Raw genomic sequence first — 20,305 nt, forward strand, 5'->3', positions numbered from 1 at the left:
ACAAGAAAATTAAACTAATAACTCTCTCTGTGAGCATGTTATGCAGATGCAGGAGTCAGGGATAAATGGATGAAACTATCCCAGGCAAAGTCCCCAGGGAAGGAACCTCTGAGCAGACAACTGTTATGCTTTGTAAGATTCAAAGCTTCTCCAGCAGTGCAATCTATGCAGAGAGGAGGCTGTTTCATTTTTCTTTCTTCCTTTACCCCACGTCTTTTTCACTTGAATTCCACCTGCAGGCAGCAAAAAACTTCTGTGATTTTTTTCTGGGCTCATTTCCCACTCCATCTCCATTTTCTGTTTGCGTATAGAGGTCCTTTGTGAAAAAAATTTTCCATGCCAACAGAATCAAGCTTTTCACAAGTGGGTCCCAGAGTGGTCTTCCTTCCTCATTCCTTCAGCAGGCAGACAGACAGTGATTTACCAAGACAGAAAGCCTTGGGGGAAGACATGAGGGTCCCCGTTATGTTCCCAAGCTCTGTGCTGTGATTTTTCCCTGCAGCTCAGATCCAAGTTTTTAATATATTTTTTATCTTTTTAAAGAAGATATAATATTAAAACAAAGCTCGTAACTTGCCCCTGCTGGTCCCCAAGATAGGAGGAGCAGAAATTATCTTCTAACTCCTCCCTTGCAAGACCTGAAGTGTCTTGCTGGTCAGCCTTGATACCCTGCATAAATCCACCCTGGTTTTCAGACACCACAGCACTGCACACAAGATGGCTCAGTAGACACAAGCACAGCAAATAGGATGGTTTTGGCACAGTTGGGTGCTGCTGGTGGTGTGGATCATGCGGGTAACATGGAGGGGGGACAATTTCACTAGGGATTTGGCAGTTTAAAGCATGGGATCTTCATGGATTCACATGATGACTGAGGCTGAAAGGGATGCCTGGAAGTCATAGGGTCGGCCTTCTGCTCAAAGCAGGGTCAGATTTGATCCAACCTCACTGGGAAACTATAGTGCGTATAAAACTTGAGCCAAAAGAGAGGCAGAAAAGAGGGCATGAGGGTGGACCCTGCAACAACAGGAGGAGCATGCTGAAGTCTATTCAGATATCAAAGGAACATGACCATCATGGTGAGCGCCATCTGACAGGCACTGAGGGAGTCAAATGGCTCATGTCATGTGGCACAACCGGCCAAGAGGACTCTTGGGGGACATGGGAAAAGGATTCAACCCCAGCTGTAGATCTCCTTACATACTGAGGCAACTACCAAACTATTCTGCAGGTGGAAACTAAGAGGAAGAAAAGATGGTTTAGGTCAGCAAACTGAACATAACATTGTATTTCCTGGCAACAGAAAAATTAAGCTTTAGTTTTAGGAACTGATTTCAGGATTACATTTCTGAATTTTAGTCTTCTAGGGGAGACTCAAAGCAAATAGCAAATCTGTTCCTCTGGTCTCTGATAAAATGCTAATGACAGGCAGGTCCTGGGCACATAGAGCTTTATCTCCACTTCTGGTAAATTATACTAAAGGAAGATCAAGGAAGAGACTGGGGACAAGAGGGATTCTACAGGTGGGATTCAGCCCCAGGTCCAACTCCTTACATTTACATACCTGGGTGGATATGTTCCATCTATACTCAGGGGAGCTTTGGAGCTTTAGTCAATACAGACTGAACAACTGCAGAGCAAGAGCTGTGATAAACTGGGTGCAAAAGAGTAGCAGCTCTTTGACAGAAAAATTAAGCCTAGAGCCCTCAGCCCTCACCCTTGGCAGTACGAAAAAACTTTCTGTTAGTTAAAACACCAAGAAATATGGACATGGACTTAAGAGGAGACTCACCAAACCAGCCAGGCTTCCCTGTGATGCTAGAGTCTAAACTAACCTCTGAATTTCAGATAGACTTGGGCTGAAAAAATCCCCGTGTAGAGATCTGCGTTATTGTTTGCACCACGATGAACTCCAGTGCTTTTTAGGGGAAGATTTGGGTACAGAAATTCAGTGACTCATTGCAATAAAACAGAATAAATTCAGACAGCTCATCTTTTCTCTGGGTTCACATAGCAATTTAACCCCAATTTTTCTATTTTACATGCAGCCTGCTATCACAGAGTCTGTGCATCCTGGCCTATCAGAGATCCTACTAATGCTAATAATAATTTTCTTGATTGATGGTTGCTTTTCCTGCTTCTCTTTCCTTCGTATAAGTATGATTTCTTTTCTGTGCAGGCAAAATGTATGATAAGACATTTCTGGAGCTATTTAATGATATTTTCTGTTGTAGATGTTATTGAAATGAATGGATTTGATGTGAAGACCTTAGTGACCCTTCTGGGAATCTTCGCTCTCTCTTCATTTCTTCTGATGCATTTTTTCACCTGTTGTTGCAGATATTCCTAGCAATGAATTAAAATAAATATCTCATCACAAATGCCTGCAGATCCTCTGGATGTATTTCTAATGGTTGACTGCACAAATGTTTTATTTTTCAATCCGTTTAACATGAACTTGTTTGCCCTGCTTCGTGGCATTGGAGAAACACTTTGAATTCCGAATGCTGAAATAAAAACGACTGCTATTGTTTAAAACACAAAAAATGTATCATTTATTCAAATGTAAGATTTGTAAATCATTGACTTTCATGGGAGATGAATCATTAGTCAAAGTGCAGACTGCACTAGAGGTCATATTTAATTTATTTTCAAAGCCTTCATTCGTGCTTTTTGGTCCAGTATGTTGTAAGTTATTCAATACACGAAGGTGTCTACTTATGTCTCACAATAATTAAGCTGATTAAGTCATATTATCACTAACAAGAAGCATTAATTCCACTTGAGTGAACGCTGCAGAGTCAGTGACATTTCCACCACTTAGATTGAAAACACATTATAGGCAAACTGGGGAGGCAAAAGCTTCACTTAGCCCAGGCCTGTTTCTTCATCTGATCTCTGCGGAGGAGTTGGCAACTGATGTTTTCAGAGCAGTAAAAAAAAGAAAAGGTGCAAAGGAGCAGAGAAAATCAGCATGTGACAATCATGCAGACCATTTTTCAGTGTGGCAGAGGCTAAATTAATATGACAAAAGCTAAAGGATATTTATTTCTACAAAACATCTACTGAGATCAAAAAGGAAGCAGGAGGAGGGGATCCAGCCAAGAACAGCAGGCTGTTCTATAGGGTGAGTCCAGGGACATATTTAAGACACTGAAGCAATTTGAAAAGAAATCAGGATGGACCTTGACCCAGTCTTGGCTAAATTAAGGTGTGTTCGTTCCAGCATCATCTTCAAGTGAGAAGTCCTAGCATCTTTGGAGACTGTAATTAATGACTGAGTACCACAGACTTTGGGCTGGATCCAGAACTCTCCAAGGTCAATGCGCAGACTCCCTCTGGTCCCCATGGATTTTAGTTTTGTCCTGCTGGCACTGACCCCTCTGGGGAGCTGAGACCGCCTGTATTCATGGCTCTACCCAGCCTAACCTGACTGCATGCAGAGTGCTGTGTCCCCACTAAGGTTTCCTACGGGCTTCGCTGGCTGCTACTTGACTCCATGCGTGGCAGACAGGAGTAAGGCTGAGCACCAGCCCCTCTGGGTCTTTCTCTCTGGCCTCTTTTCTCTCTACCTCTGGGTTCATTTTGTCTCTCTGGTACATGCTTTCAAGTCATTACAGAGATATAAGTAATGTTTCCATCCAAAGAGTCTATTCAGCAATAGCAAGAGCACAAAAACCCCCTATTTGTACTGGTGCCCAGAAGCACTATGTGCCTGCCTAGCATGGCCTGCAGCATTTTGCAGCCAACTGCACCACATGGCAGGTTTCCCGCTGTTGTAGAAGCAAATCTCAAGCTGGCTGGCAGGTCCCTGAAAGCCATATTTGCCTCTGGACCTCTGAGAGCTGGAACGTGTGAGAGGGGCATATAGAGAGCATTCTGTTGAGTATGTCTCCAAAGCGGCTCTCGTGCCCAGTGCATTACCAGACTACAGAAACCAGCTAATGCTCATGAACTGTGCAGGAGTGTAAGCACAGGAAGAGTTGTAAAAATAACTGGTTGCAGGGCAAAGACCTTGCATTTTTAATGACACCCTGTCCCTGCGGGAGATCTTCAAAGGAGATCTCATCTATTAGATGGTCGATTCTGACCAGGCATGCCCTTTGAAGAAGGGATAGTAGTGTGGTTGAATTAGGTTTAAGCAAGTGCTCTCTCCCCTGAAGAAAGTCCCTTTTTATTGTCCTTTTTATCAATATGTTGATCAAGAAGAAAGATTGAAACTGAGCTCTTGTCAGTGCAGGATTTCCTTCAACTAAGCAAAAGGAGATCCTCAGGGAATGTGGGGTGTTGGGGCCTGGGCTGGGCACTGTGTTGACCCTCAAATCCCTTTTGGAAGAGGCCTGACCTAAACATGCAAACCTGGGGATCAGCAACAGGCACAGACGTATGTGTGTATCTATCTCATCTCCTGGGCTGAGGATGGCCAGGAGTAATGGAGAGGAGAGGAAGGCAATTTACTGGGCGCCGGTTGAGCCTTAGTAGTAGGGGTTAAAAAATGCCAAGAAAATACCCTGGAGAGTGACACACTTGCGGGAAGGTGGTGAAAGCTGGCCACTTGGTTGCTCAACCCCATGAATTTCCAGAGACGGGGATGCAAAGTGTCACTTTCAAATGCCTATGGTTTTGGGGATCAATTTGGAGATCAATTTCCCTTTGGGAAGCCACACCTGGGAATCTGATACAAAGCACCAGCTCAATGCGTTTGTTTAGATACTGGATACCATGAAGCATGTGTACTGGGTGCTTTTGCTGTGAGAGCTAAAACACAGCTAACAGCTTGGCCCTGCTGCAGAGGGGCAGTGGCTGAGCCCTTGTGGGCTCACTGGAGAGGGGCTGCAGTCCTCTCCTAATGCCTGACCAGCACCACCTGAAAATGGCAGGGAAGATATTGCCAGAGCTAATCTGGGAGAGGGAGATACTTGCTGCCCCTGCAGGGAATCAGGTCCATTTGATGCTTTTATTACTTCTTGAGGCTGTTATTAATTTTATTTTATCACTTCACATAATTCTCTTGTTCTTTTGAGGCAGTGAAACAGGCTAATGCTGTACTGGGGTCTCAGGCACTGGCTGTTTGGGGTTCTTTTTTTGCCCTTAACACTCTCTGCGGGGACCATTGAAGAATGCACTCGGCAGCATAAAATCCTTCATCCTACGGTCTAATTGGGACAGGGAATATTTCATCTACTCACAGTCAGGCAGATATGAGCTGGGACTGAAGTCACCAGAAGCAGCGAGGTCCCTTTCATGTCCAAAGCACAGTCCTCCAGGGTCCCTGACTCCCATGGGGCCCCTTTGAGTGTTTCCTGCCCCCCGCTTCCACTAAAGAGCACGTTACCCACTCGTAGACAAGGACTTTTCTGGGTTAATCCCAAAAGCCGCATTGCAGCCTCCCCAAGCCACTCACTGAGCAAGCAGGGGGTAAGAGAAGGACAGCCATGGTGTGGGCATCTCAGGACTTCATCCAGAGGTGAACCACTTCCCACATCAAGTCAAGAGTCATCCCACCAGCAGGTACAGGCTCTCATATTCCCAGGCAGTTGGTCCCTACACCTGGCACACATCCAGGTTATCTCTGCAACTCCTGAGGCAAGCTGGTGGGTGTCGAGCATCCAGGGGAAAGCTTAAATGACCCATATAAAACAATGCTCAATAACAAGAGTAAGTCACTACTGCCAGATCGAGCCCCTCTCCCAGGAGTTCAAAGCCCTTTATGTCCATACCTTGGTGCAAATCCTTGCAGAGTCTCTGCCCAAGCTGGAGCATGGAGCAAGGAAATGTGTGACATCTCCAGCACAAGGCTCCTCCTGGCCATGACCCCAAAGTGCTCCTGAGTCCAGGGAGGGAGAGAAGGGGACCTTGAGCCCCTAGCATCCCGGTGAAGTAAATAAAATGAGCTTTCCTGGGCTGCTCCAGCAACTAAGGAGGTCAGAGGGACATGCATGTCTGCTGGAGCTGAGAGCCCTCCTCCAAGAGCTGAGCATTGATTCCCACTGTCATGTGTAGTTCAGGGACAGCCAGGAGCCAGGGTGAGCTATTAAAATACAATTTATTGGTACAAATCAGACATCATGAAACAAACTCAGTTTAGAAAGAGCTGTCATGTTCTGCACAGATGGATTGGAAATGAACTGTCCCGTGACAGGAGCAATTGGCAATGCTGGCAGACAGACTGGTGGACAGGTGTAGGGTGAGCAGGGCAGGGGGAGAGACTGTTTTGGGGCTGGAGTCCTGCCCGTGAGGGCTTCTGACAGCCAGCTAAAAGTCCTTAAAGAGAAGCAGGGTGCAGTGGGAGATGTCTGTCCTATGCAGGTGGGGCGCTCATTGCAGGGGTTCCCACAGGCATTCAGGACTTGGGGAAAACAGATCCGGGTGAGGGCAGGGGGAGGAGGGAAGAGGACTGGCACCTGTGTTGGGGCCCCTACAATGTGGGGAAACTGTCTTTCTTTCATATGATGTTGCCTTGGGTTAAAGAGTTACCCAGCAGGGCCTCACCTTGTGCATCTCTCAGTGGCTTAAGCAAACAGCTCTTCTAGCCATCCAGTCTGCGTGTGCTCCAGCCCATGCTGCTCCCAGAGCAAAGACTGGCTGTGTCCTGGACCCTGGCTGTGTCCTGGACTGTGGGTCTCCAGTCCTGCAAATGTCTGGTCAGGGTTTGAAGGGAAGCACCCATAATGGTTGGGTTTTGCACTAACTTCCCGGAGAAGCCAGACACCAACAGCTGCTCTGGACATGCAACACATCCCACTGGATCTCAGGGACAAAGCAATGGTTGCTGCCCCAGTACGTGGGGTCAGGCTTGACTGAACCAGGCTTGGTCTGTGTACATTTTCCATGCCTACTGGGACAGAAATACAGGCATGCAGCTCAGTACATTCGCACAGCCAAACAAGACAAAGAAGTGACAATGTTTACAGAGATGGACGGTCCCTAAGGGGACATGGGAATGGGTAAATTCAAGGCAGATTTGCTTATATCTGGTCATATGGACCCCCAACAACACCTGCTGCCAACACAGCTGTGCAGGATGAGATGGGAGAAATGCCCCCCCTCCTCCTGCCCATCCCTATGACTTCTCAGTCTCTTGCTCCTTAAATCCTTTCCCCACACCCTGGTGAGCCACTATCTCAGCAGTCCTGCAAAGTCCTTAGTGGTCCATACATGAAGCTGTGTGCTGCGGGTGGACCTAGCAGCTGAAATAATGCAAGTGATTCCCAAGGCCTTGGGCAGAGCCATCCAGGCCCAGCGCTGGTCACTATTTCAGGTCGTTGTTGATAACCATGCTGTCATGCATGTCACAGTAAGTTGTCATCTTCTTCCTCTTGCCAAAGGTGGAGAAGCTGTTCTTGTTCTCCCGGCCCAGGAAGAGAGGCCCGTCTTTGCTGGAAAGTAGAGTGGGGGTGCCGGGGATGTAGACGTTGTGCTGATAATCCGGGGCTGGGATGTGCCCCGGGTACAAGGGGCTGTACTGGGGTGTCCAGATGCTGTTGGTGCCTCCCGAAGCCTTCTGAAACTCTGGAGGAAATATGAGTGTGAAACTGGCTCAGGGGAGGTCACATCCATAGCTCAGTGGAACAGTCACATCCATGTCCCAGGGTGCAAGCCCATGGCCATGTGTCACCAAGCTTCCTTCTGGAGCCTGGACACCCCTTCTACCCCGCAAAACTCTACTACTGCTAGGAGCAAGGATGTGTCCCCCCCCACTGCATCTCCACCAAGTGACAAGAGGGTCTGGTCTTCCCAGGCCCAGCACCCCAATACTAACCAGACACAGGGGTCACCAGCGTGCACAGCCTCTCGTGTTCCTTCTGGAGGGCTCTGCGGATTTCCCCCACGTCCTCCAGGCTCTGGGAGCTAAAGAGAAGAGACTGGTTCAAAGCTACGTTGGAGACAACCTCCCCGTCCCCACATCCCCCTTCCGCTGGATTTGGTACCTCTTCAGAGCAGGTCGCTGCATGCTTGGAGGCAGCCAGTCTGTGTTGGGCTGCTTGATCTGGAAAACACAGGGAAGGGCAAGGCTGGTTATTGGGACCCTCTGCTAATCAGCCCAGCCCTGCCAGCACAAGGCTTCAGTAGCCAGGGCTGCAGGACCCCATCTCCTCTTTGCACATGCCCTTTGTGGAGAAGCAAGCAGCACATTCCCATTTCAGGGAAACTGAGGCAGCATTGAACCAGCCTGTTCCCTTCTGGACCTTCCCCACCATCCTGAGATACTGGACTTGTCTGGGGCTTGCTCTCCATCTCTGGGAGTTTAATTGCCAAGGTCTGCCCTTCTGGGGAGAGAGAGGGGCTTTTCCTATTTCTGTTGATTTTAAAAAGCCCTTTTTGCAGGTGGGGTGGCAATTTAGCCCAGGTCTCAGGCACCAAAGGGTGAGAGGTGCGGAAATTGGCTGCGCACCCGATGTCACAGAGGGGTTGCAAACAACTAGGGGAAAATCCCGTTAACATAATAGACAGTGAGTCCAGCGGTGCAGGAGACGCGCAGGGAGAGCCTGTTGGCAGCGAGTCTTGGGCTCTCCTTGGAAGGGTTGTTTTATTAAAAGTCAAATGTAAGTGGATTAGACGCCTCATCACTCTCCATCCTTGTAATCGCGTTTCGAAAAGAGTCTTTCATCAGGAAAATTAGACGTTCCTCATTTCAATACCTAACAAATGTTGACATCAAAATCCCGCCCCAAAGACCCCACTCCCTCCCCGCTGGCACAGCAGCCAGGTCTGGGTGCCAGAACTTGGGACACGAGCAGTGCTGGCAGGGCCAGGACCAGCCCTGAGTGCAGCAGCGGGACACTGCGGACCTCCGCCGGCATGGGGGAAGCGGAGCGGCAGTGATGCTCAGGCTGTCCCACTGTGAATTGCTCACTCACACGAAGGAGATGCCACCCCCACCCTCCCACCCCTCCGGGACACCGGAGCATCTCTGCTGCCTCTAATGGGTGCAAAAGGCAGCGGGAAGGGATTTCCTCTCACCCCAGCCGAGTCTAACGCTCCCCCAGTAATTAGACCCATCGGGAAGCTCACTGAAAAGTTTCCTGCTGCTCCTAATTCCTGCACTGATCAAAGACGCCAATTATTCTCTGGGAAAAGCTGTGCCTGGTTTATCTCATGGCAGAGGCTGAGGGAGGGGGCTGGGGGACCTGTGGAGCGCTGGTAAGCACCAGCGGGCATGGCGTTACCTGCTTGGAAACCTGGAGATGCTGGCCTGGCTGGGACCGCTTCCCGGGGTCCTTCTCGTTGTTCCGGGCGGGGCTGCAGGGTTTGAGGAACATGAAGTCGCTCTGGGCAGACTCAGGACCAAGGCAGACCTTGTAGCAGTAGCCTGGGGGGCCGCCCCCAGGCACGTCGAGGCAGGTGGCAGCCGTGGTCCCTGCGGGGGGCTGTGCCATCAGGTTGGACGCCTTCAGGCCGTCAGGGGAGGGTCTGGCCCTGGGGCAGCATTGGCAGAGGGATGGTGAGCAGCCATTACCTCCGCGGGAGCAGCGCTCTCCGCGGCACCGAATGGCTGTGAGGATGAGGATGGCAAGGAGGAAGGTGAAGGAGATGGAGCCCAGGGAGACAAGGAGGTAGAGGGTGAGTGGGGAGGATGAGGAGACCTCTGGGGGGAGGCTGAACTCGCTGAAGTCAGAGAGAGTCTGAGGCATGGTCTCCACCACCGAAAGCAGGAGGGACATGGTGGCTGAGAGGGCTGGTTGCCCACCATCCCGCACCTGCACCACCAGCCGCTGCCGGGTTGCATCCTGCTCCAGAAAGGAGCGGAGGGTGCGCAGCTCGCCTGTGTCTGGTGCCACGCTGAAGAGGGTGAAGTCAGTGGCCTGGAGGAGCTGGTAGGAGAGGCGGGAGTTCAGCCCTGCATCCGCATCCACGGCCGACACTGTGCCCACGAGGTAGCCAGGCCCGGCTGATCGTGGCACCAGCTCGGTGGCCACAGAGCCATTGCGCGGCATGGGGGAAACGATGACCGGAGCATTGTCGTTCTGATCCAGCACGAAGATGTGGACGGTGACATTGGCACTGAGTGGGGGGAAACCTGCGTCCTGTGCTTGAACCTGGATCTGGAAGCTGCGGATCTGCTCATAATCGAGGGAGCGCAGGGCATACATGTGCCCGCTGTCTGAGTTGATAGACACATAGGTGCCCACAGGCATGCCATGGATGTGCCCATCAGCAATGGAGTAGGACAGGTAGGCATTTTGTTGGCAGTCGGGGTCCAACGCGCTGACGGAGCAGATGGAGGCACCTGGTGCGTTGTTCTCCATCACGTAGACACTGTAGGAAGGCTGGAGGAAGCGTGGGGCGTTGTCATTCACATCGGATACTGGGATGGTGAGGACGCTGCGGGTCAGCAGGGCTGGCGAGCCCATGTCCCGTGCTGTGATGCTTACGTTGTACTCGGGCACAACCTCTCGGTCCAGTGCCTGCGTGGTGACCAGCGTGTAGTAGTTGCGGAAGGAGGAGTGGAGCTCAAAGGGGACGTCGGGGCTGACCTCGCAGCTCACACGACCATTGTCCCCAGAGTCCCGGTCCAGAACGCTGATGACAGCAATGACGGTGCCTGGTGGGGCATCCTCCAGCACGGGCGTGGACACAGACGTGAGGGTCACCTCTGGCGCATTGTCATTCACGTCAAGGAGGTGCACAAGCACCCGGCAGTGTACGGCCACAGCCGAGGGTCCCCGGTCCTTGGCTTGCACATAGAGCTCGTGGAGGCTTGCCCGCTCATAGTCCAGGGGGCCCTTCAGCAGCACCTGCCCACTGCGGGGCACCACATGGAAGAGCTCCCGGACGCGCGGTGGTGCGTGCCCGCTGAAGGAGTACTCGATCTCCCCATTGGGACCCTCATCCAGGTCAGTGGCATTGAGCTGGATGACCAGGGTGCCAGCAGGGGCATCCTCAGGAAGGCTCACGCTGTACGAGGGCTGGTCAAAGGCAGGCACATTGTCGTTTGCGTCCAGCACTGTGACAAGGATTTGAGCTGTGCCTGAGCGCTCGGGGACACCGCCGTCGAGAGCAGTGAGCAGCACCTGGTGCGTGCGTTGCTGCTCGCGGTCGAGGGCGCGCTCCAGCACTAGCTCTGCAAACTTGCTGGCATCACTGCGTGTCTGCACCTCGAGCGAAAAGAAACCGTTGGGGCTGAGCCGGTAGGTGTGCACCGAGTTGGTGCCCACGTCAGGATCCTGGGCACTCTCCAATGGGAAGCGGGCACCAAGCACGGCGGACTCGGCCACCTCCAGCACATACTCTTGCCAGGGGAAGGTGGGCGCATGGTCATTGATGTCCAGCACCTCTACCTCAACGCGGTAGAGCTCCAACGGGCTCTCGATGAGGAGCTGCAGGTGGAGTAGGCAGGTCCCACCAGCCTCACACACCTCCTCCCGGTCAATCCGCTCATTCACGAAGAGGATCCCGTTCTCCAGGTTCACTTCCAGGTGCTGCCTGGCCCCGGCCCGCGACACGATGCGGAACCGCCTCGCTGACAGGGTGGACACGTCCAGCCCCAGGTCCTCGCCCAGGTTGGCCACGAAGGCCCCGTGCTCCAGCTCCTCCGGCACGGCGTAGCGCAGCTGCCCACCCGCCGGGCGCGGTGCGGGGGGCCCGGCCAGCAGGAGGAAGAGGAGGGAGCGGAGGAAGAGCTGCCCCCGCCCGGAGCCTGCTCCGGCCCCCATGGCCCCGCAGCCCTCCCGGAGAAGCGGGATCCCACTCGCGCCGCCGCGTCCCCCTCGCCTTCGCTCGCCCCTTGCACTTCCAAAGAGTTTCGGGCTCCCGGGGGCGGGAGGGCTCTGCCCGGAGCTGGGGGGGCCGAGCCGCGGCCACCGGCGGCTGCTTAACCCTTTCCCTGCTGGCCCCGGAGAAGCGATGCAACCCCGGCGCCGGTGCCCCACCAGAATCTCTCTACCGGAGCCGGACGCACCTGGGGAGGGGGCTAGCCCCGGGGGGGGGTCCCGTTAACGGCGGTGGGAGCTCCAGAGAGACCGATCGCTGTCCGAGGCACCGGTATTACCCCGCAGATGCTGCGCTCGTCCCCGCGGTAGATTAAGAGGAGCCCGGATCGCGGCGGCTGCCAAATCCCCCGGCCGCGTCCCCCGCCGCGCTGGTCCTAACCTTTACCAGATGGTTAAGCCCCTCCAGACTTGATTACATTTCCCTGCACACCGTTTTCCTTGTAATGCGGAGTTTTTAATTACAGGAGCGGGGGGGATTACAGCCCTGGATAAAGCTGAGCCCATCCGTGCGGAGGCACAGAGGGACCCCCCCCCTCCTTCCCTGCCTGCTCCCACCCCCGACACCCCGCCTGCCCACAGCCCCGCGCCCCTAATCCCGGTCCCCCACCGGGCACCCCAGTACCAGCCCCCTCGGACTCTCGGGGCACGATCCTGCCGGAGACCCGAGGACCTGCCCCCCACCCCTCCCGGCGGCTCCCCCCGCGGGCACAAACTTTCCGCCTCCCGCGGAAGGCGAGCAGGGGGCGGGCGCGGACCGAGCCTCGGGTCCCCCACCGGAGGGCGACAGACGGAGCCCCCTGCGACCACCCCCCTCCCCGCCCCGGTACCGATCACCGTCCCTCCGCTGGCCGATCCGTTCTCCCCGCCGACCGGTCTTCAGCCGCCGCCGCGCCCGAGCAGCTCCGCCCGTCGCCTCCCACCGGCGCCGTCCCCGGGGGCGCTCGGTAACGGGACGGGGCGGCCGCCCCCCCCCCCCCCCCCCCCCCCGCCCCGGGGCTGCTTAGGGCGCGGATAATCCTCTAACGATCTAGTTAAGGGCTCGGCGGGGCTCGGAGCGGCTTTAGCCGTGCAGTGATATTTCACCGCCTTTGTCTCTGCCTCCCCACCCCCGGTGGGAACGGAACCGCCGGCCCCCCCCCAGCTCTCCACGGGGACCCGCGTGGGAGGCAGGATCCGGGGGCGATTGGGAGACCGGAGGAAGCAGGAGGCGGCGGGGCTGGAGGGGTTTGTTGGGCTGGGGAAGAGGGATTTGGTCCCTGGGAGCGCAGCGCGACCCACGCGGGACGTGCCGCGCTCGTGGGGCCGCGGGTCAGGGAGAGGCGCGGGCAAAGGTGGGGTGGCGCCGCGGGGCGAAGAGGTGGAAGGAGCTGTGCGGCTGGGTCACGCGTGGGCTCGGGTCGCTCACGGGTGGAATCGGGACGGCTCCCGGGAAACGAAGCCCAGGCTGCATCGGAAGCGCCGGTCACGGCCGGCCCGTCCCCCGCACCATCTCCCACGCCAGGGCCACCCCTGGCATGGTCGTTGTCACACCCCCCGCCCCCCCACCCCCGCCCCCCGATCTGTTTCTTTCTCATCCCACAATCCTCCCACCCCCCACCCCACCCCACCCCCGAATCCCCGACCTGCCCCCCCCGCCCTGCATCACCGCCCAGCCCTGCTCGGGGCTGGGACCCCGGAGGTGGGATGGCTGGGGCAGGGCTGCTCCGGGGAGCCCCCCCGAGGGCTGCTCAGGCCAGAGGGGGATTTTGGGGGGTAAAACACACACTGGACACAGAGATTTTCGTGGTGTCGTTTCCCCCCCTCCAGATCTTCCCGGTCTCCAACCAAGTGCGTTCCGGGAAAAACCTCGGAGCGGCTCTCGCCCTTTTGTTCGATTCAGATTAAAATATTCATTCTCCCTCCTCCCGGGTGCGACCTGCTCCCGGCAGGATCCGTGCCCCCCCTCAGCCCCTTTGCCCGGTCCTGCCTGCCCTTTTCCAGCTCTGCTCGGCGATGCCCCCACCCCGCCCCCCAGCTCTCCATCGCTGCTTCCCTGGGGGGGATCCGTCCTCCATCCCCCCATTGCTTCCCTCCCCTAAGGGACGTCACGGGATAGTCCCATCCTATTCCTTTTCCTCACCTTCCCAAAACTTGGGGTTGCTTCCTGCCATGCTCCAGCCCCCACAATTCCAGGGGACCAAGGTAAAAAGTGAGGGGCTTGACAGGGGGCACAGGCTTGTCCCCAGGATCCCTTTCCTGAAAGAAATGGCACAGGCTGGGGGGTGGCTGGGGGTGCTGCAGAGGGATGGGGGATGCAAAAAAGAGCCTTTTGGTGTGTGTGTGGGGGGCATAGCAGAGGAGGGTGGACAGCAGGATGGGGGACATGACATGGGGAGAGTCCAGCACCCCAGCTAACACCCCACTTCATGTTCTGTAGATTTTAAGTCCCCTCTTGTGTCCCAGGGGACCGTTGAGCTGCCAGCCCTGTTCTTTCGGGGTAAGGAATCAGAACGCAGCTAGAAGCTTGCTTTTGGAAGATGCTGGAAGCTAGAAGAAGCGGGGGGGGTGTCTCTCTGAGATGTCTTGGCACAGGCGGGCGGGTGGCTGGTTGCCACAGGTCAGCGCTGATGTGCCTTGGCAGGCCAGCCAGCGAGATCAGGGTGGGATGAAGCAGGAGATGCCGCAGGTTGAGCAGCCATAGAAAAGCCACGCAGAGAGCAAAGGGTGGAGGGGCCATCACCCAGCTGCCTGCAAGCACCAAACCTTGCCCAGCCACCACCGTCACTCCATTTTCCTGGCCGCTGTGTTCTGGGGCAGCAGAAGGGTCTGCAAGAAAAGCTGTCCCTGCCAGACCACACATCCCTTCCCCCAGCTCCCCAAGGCGCCCGTCTGCCCAGCTGAGCATGTGGGTTTGCTGCTCCCTTCTTGCTCGAAGCGAGAGCAGTTATAGTTTGCAGTGCCCAGGAGGACAACCATGGTGGGAGGGGGAGTCTCCGGATTGAAGGCGAGAGCAGCCCTGGCCCCGCGGCTGGTAAGTCAGTCCTGGGTTGCTTGTGCAGGGTCAGGTGCTGAGGGCTCAGGGTTTGAGGCAACAAAGCTCTGTGCAGCAGGATGCCCTGATCAGTGCTCCTTGTCCTCCAAAGCATTGGCTCCCTGCCTTCCCTCAGGGGGAAAAAACAGTGCCCTGAAGGGGATGGTGGCTGTCTCTGTGTGTTTATCAGGGCTGGTGGGGCACTCTGCCTGCCCTTGGGTGCTGGGATGCAAACCATGAAACATGCCCAATCTCCTTTCAGAGGACAGGATGAGAAGCTACGAGCAATGAGCTGGAGAAGGGAAATTCTTGTTAGGTATTAGGGAAAAAATTCTTCACCGTGAGAGGGGTAAAGCACTGGCACAGGGACCAGACTGGGGCAGGAATTGCCAGCCTTGGAGATCTTCCTGAGCAACCTGATCTACTGGCCCTGCTCTGAGCAGGGATGCACCAGGAACCTTCAGAAGTCCCAAATGATCAAAACCATTGTGTGATTCGGAAAGCCCCCATCTGTAGCAAGCCACGCTGAGCGGAGGTGAAATGGTCACCAAGGCGAGGGAGACTGCTGCCCAGAGAGCCTTGGTTTCAAGACAGCACGGGTTCTGCATTTGTCAAGGAGCCATTTCTTTTCACAGATGCCTTGCCCAGAGGTGGGGTATGGAGCAATGAAGGATGCTGAAGTTCCATTTCCACTGGAAGTCCTAGTCCATGGGCTCTGTCCTGCAAGGCGCTTGAGTTGCTCAGCACCCTCATATTCCCTGGCAGCGGTGCAGGTAGACCTTTTGCACCAGGCAGGTTTAGACCCAGGATGTGTCAGTGAAGTTTTCCTGAAGTTCCATGTGGTTTGTAGGTGGAAGGTGGTGTAGCTGATGTGACCAACTCAAGGGCCACTACTGGTGGATTCTCACTACACTGGATTCTCTTGGCCAGCAAGACATAGGAACAAATCCCCCAACCCCTCTGCCTGGGACAGATGGAGGCCGAGACACAGGCTCAGCTCCGAGCAGATGCTCTGTAGCTGTCATCTACTTTTGAACATTTTTCAGGACATGGGGCACCAGTCCCGCTCAGCTTCTGGGTGAGCCAGTTCTGGCTCCCTGTAGGACGCAGACTTCACTGGCAGCTCAGGAAGCCAATGTCTTCGCTCCTGCTTCAGAGGGGGGATTTTCTTGCAAGCCCAAGCCTACTAAGGGAGCTGCTTTCATGGCTGGTGTCTTGTTCCTCTTGAAGTAAGAGACCTTGGACCCAAAGCAGAAGAAGGACTGTGTCCCCATTATCCTGAAAGCTGGGACTCGTACTGTCCTGGGCATCCTCTTAGAGGCTCTCTCCTAAAATGTCCTGTGGGATTGTTTCCTGTCCTCTGGGAAGGACTGAGAAGGAAGAGGGGGGCAGTGAGCAGGGAAGTAAGGGTGGGCAACAGTGTGATGCTTGCATGGGGGAACAGCAGAGGTTTTGGGAGACAGGACACCTCTCCTCTGTCAGGCACCAGTGTGACTGATCTTGGAATACTGTGCACAGCACCTGTGCCTGAAGTTTTGAAAGAAGGTTAAAAAACTGATTTAAAGCTTGAAAAAATACCTTACAGGGAGCAGTGTAAGTGAAACTGCCTGAACTCTGTGCAAAAAGAAACTGGAAGAGGTTTGATGGTAGGGATAGGGAGGTGCCACAAGGAGGAGAAGCTGGGGACAACAGGACAGTTAAAGGCATGCAGACCCATGGCTTGAGCCAGACAGCTTCATGCATTGGACAGTGAGAGGGGATCGAGTTGTCAGAACTGTTGATGGTGTCTATGTCTCTTGGTGTCTGCAGATCTATGTGGAACAGAAGATGTGGGTTCATGAAGCCCAAGTTCCCCAGGGGAGACTGGGGAAGAAATGGGAAGAATGGCCCTGGGGAGAGGGCTTCTGATTGACCTCACCTCCTCCAGCAGAGAAACCACCGCAGCTCTCCCCTCCATGTGGGCGATCCTACAAGAAATTTGACCTGCTCTTTCCTATGAGAAGAAGGTCCTGTAGCCACAAGGGAGAACCTTGTCAGCTCCCAAAGGGCTCCAGGGAAGGGGCTATAACCCTAACATAGCCCAAACATAATCCTAACACCTTCCCTTGGCAGGTCCTGTGCGTTGATCCTGAAATCCTCTCCTCCTCTCCTCTCCTCTCCTCTCCTCTCCTCTCCTCTCCTCTCCTCTCCTCTCCTCTCCGCTCCGCTCCGCTCCGCTCCGCTCCGCTAAATAGCAGCTGGAAATGTTGGAGTTGGGACCCCAACGAGGAGGCCAAGGGCCAGGAGTTGGGGATGGATGTTTTCTTGTCCTCTCCCCACACACACCTCCTTGCATCAATGCCCAAACAACAAATGGGTGCCTGAATTTCACTTTGAAGTCCCACACCCCTGGGCTAGCTTGGTGGTTTCAGAAGGGAAAGGTAGAAAAAGGCACGTTGTCCTTTATCCCCACTGCTGGTTTTTAGCCACCTGCTTCTATGGAGCCATCTTGGATCTCTGGGGATGCATCTCGGGAGAAGAAATTCCAATTCTTCCAGTCCTGGACAGATATGGGGATGTTTCCTGCTTCCCCGTCCCCCCTTTCACTTCATTTCTCTGTCCCCATTCCCAGGATAAGGACCGCTTCCACCTTCCCCTAGTCCCTGCCAGGGACTGTGTGGCCCCCCGAGACACCCCCCAACATCCCCATCTGCTCCCAGGAGCTTCGCAGATCCTCCAGGTCCCCCTTTTCTCCCCCACCAGCCCTACTTCTTTCCTCTCTGTCTGGGAGATCAGTCATCGAGGGTGTTGACACGCACACACCCGACTCCCCCGGGAGGATGGGGAGCGTTGAAGCTGGGGGTGGTGTTCTGCTCTGAGAAGGCAAAGCTGCCATCAGCAGGCGCTTTGATCTACAGACAATTACAGACGAGTGTAGGACCTCGCTCCGCTCAGCCAATAAATAATGGAATTTGTGCGTTGACACAGACAGATTTCCCCCAAACTGTCAGAGAAGGGGAGACAGAGAGCGAGCGAACAGGAGCCCGAGTGGCTGGAAGGAAGGGGAGAGGAGCAGGCAGGGCAAGGGACAAGGAGGGCCTGTGGGAACACAGGGAGAGGGGGCAAGGGAGGAAAAAAAGAACAAGTTTGGGGAGGCAACGCTGATGGGGGGACCCGCATGGGGAGGAGAAAGAGCCTAAGGAACACATATTTGTAGAGGGGAAGGAAAATCAAGACAGGAACTGTGGGTGGAAAGGGGGGGAGTGCTGCATACGCAGCAGGCTGGAAGCAGAGGGAAAAAAAAAATATCTGAAGGTGGAAAAGAAAGAGAAGGAGGAACAAAGGCATGGCAGTGCCCCCGGGGCTTGCCGGCTGCCTGGCAGATCAGACGCTCTCCGAGCAGGGACCATATTCCCGCAGCCCTCCGCAGAGCGGCCCTGACCCCCTCCAGGCGCTCAGCGCGAAGGCACGTGTGAGTTGGTGAAATGGTGCCGCTGGTGCGCAGCCAACAACAGAAATTTGCTCTGAGATCACAAGTCCCCGAAAAACCTCCTGCGGGATGCCCTGTCTCCTCGCTCCCCCCCATTCCTCCCCATCACCCTCCCCATTTTCCCCACTCCCTGATCCTTCTCCAGCCTGGAGCTGTTTGTTCTCTGGCTGATGATGGTTTTTTACTTTGCTCGCAACAAAGAAATACCTCCCCTTTGCTCAGGAGCCCCGCAACCGAGCCCAGCAGAAACCATCCATCCTTCCAGCAACTTCCAGTCCAACCTGGCTGCGGTAGCAGATTCGACAGGGATGGGGGGAGCCACTGGGGCCGTCTCCTTCCTGCCAGTTTGGAGCACTCGAGGACACCTTGGCCCCATCTGTGTGGCCTGACCTGGCTCATCCCCAAGTATTAAGTGTGTGGAGCGTGGCCCAACTTGCCAAGGTTTCCAGGTCAAGCACCACTTTGCTGCAGGTGTCCTCCGCTCCCTGCTTGGCCCTTTTTGGAAAATGGATGTCCAAGCTTCCCATCCAAGCACCAGATGGGAAGCAAATACCTCCCAGCCCAGCGACCTCCCCCACAAGTCTCTACCTTCCCCTACCCCAGCCTCCCATCCCTTCCCACTCCCTTCTGCGGAAACACCAGCTCCAACCAGGGGTTGAACCTTTGCCCTTGCACAGATCGGGCTCTCCCCCAGGGACACCTTGTCCCACCGGCTGAGGAAAGGACAGATTACAGGTTGGGCCAAGGGTTGACTGATTGGGGTGATGCTTAGTAAACAGAGTGTCCATAGAGCTGGGGGGGGGGGGGCAGAAATACCAGCTCCAGGGTTGTGTGGGATGGTGCCGCAGCAGAAGGTCGGCTGATGGGGGAAGCGAGACCGGGGGGCCTCGCAGCCCGTCCCCAGCAGAGCAGGGGTTTGGTGGTACATCCTCCTGACATCGCCGTACGGGGTCAAAGAGAAGCAGGAGGGGGGTTTTCCTGGGATATCGCCCATGGATGTTGTTTAGCTTAATGATGGCAAATGGCAAGAACAGCACCCTAACTGGGGCAGCAGTAGCTTATGGCCTGAGCAGTGGGAGGACTGGAGCTCCTGCCAAGCTCTTAAACCTCTTTTTCAGGAGGGAGGGATGTAAAACTGGTGTAAATTGCTAAAAAGCTGGGTCTTTTTGCTAATAAAGTCACTGAAGCAGGTAAGGGTTCAGCTGGCCAAGGCAGAGTAACGCACAGGGCCAGGCAGGGACTCCTTCATCTCCAGGATCACTGCAGGTCCCTGATCCCAGTCATTTTACTGGGATTGTGGGAATCCTGGGCTGGATTAAGCTGTTGCTGCTCTAGTCCCGACCAGGACCCAAAGAGAGTGACAGGAAGGTGGGACAGCAGGAGCGGGCAGGGTTGAGGGGGTGCACAACAGCCTCCCAGTTCCCTCTACAGGAAGGGGGAAAAGCAGCTTCACACTGGGGGTGTTGGTGCTCAGCCCCTCCACGAGGCTTCAGTCCTCCCTCCCAGGATGAGGCTAGGGAAGACGAGGGCTGGGAGAGAAGCAGTGGTGGGGGCAGGATAGATTTGTGCTTTCTCCAGGGTCTGCTGTGACACCCCAGTGCTTCTCCAACCATGACATCAATATTTAATGGGGTGGAGCCATAGTAGTCCAGCTCAGGCTGACCACGGTCCCCAGCCTGGCTGGGACAGAGGGGGTGCAGGCTGGTCTGCTGAACTGGAAGATCCTCCCCCTGGGTCCTCTGAGCCCCACGCCGCGAGGAACTGCTCTGTGGCCAGGGCAGAGCCTTGCACCCTCTGCCCAGGCACTGAGAACAAGCACCAAGCTGGCTCCAGGCACCTCAAAACATTTTCATGGTAAGACCAGGCAGGATACCCCAGCCAGCCTGGATGTGGGAACCATGAGAAATGTCCCTCCTTATTGCATCAGCTCCCAGTTTTAACCCATGGAAAAGCTGCACCAAAAGGGGCCACAGCTCAGGCAAGAGCGAAGTGGGAATCAGCAGGCACAGAGCACCTGGTCCCTGTTTGCTGGTGGGAGGAAGCAGGAAGGAGAGTTGCAGAGCTGGGGCCTCCCTGTCTCCAGTTAAAACCCCAAGCCCTAACGCACGCGGG

The 20,305-nt window shown here is 55.1% G+C and overlaps 1 protein-coding gene across 1 annotated transcript; it reads right to left on the reverse strand.

Moving 5' to 3' along the window:
* Nucleotides 1-7,252: 7,252 nt before the first annotated feature.
* LOC104264127 (protocadherin-10) lies at nucleotides 7,253-11,657 on the reverse strand. Its single transcript, XM_059825438.1, has 4 exons — nucleotides 9,171-11,657; nucleotides 7,932-7,990; nucleotides 7,763-7,851; nucleotides 7,253-7,512 (listed from the first exon to the last, which is right to left on the reverse strand). The coding sequence occupies exons 1-4, from the start codon at nucleotides 11,655-11,657 to the stop codon at nucleotides 7,253-7,255; spliced, it is 2,895 nt and encodes a 964-aa protein (XP_059681421.1).
* Nucleotides 11,658-20,305: the final 8,648 nt, after the last annotated feature.

The sequence above is a fragment of the Gavia stellata genome, chromosome 16, assembly GCF_030936135.1.
Source record: "Gavia stellata isolate bGavSte3 chromosome 16, bGavSte3.hap2, whole genome shotgun sequence".
NCBI lineage: Eukaryota > Metazoa > Chordata > Aves > Gaviiformes > Gaviidae > Gavia > Gavia stellata.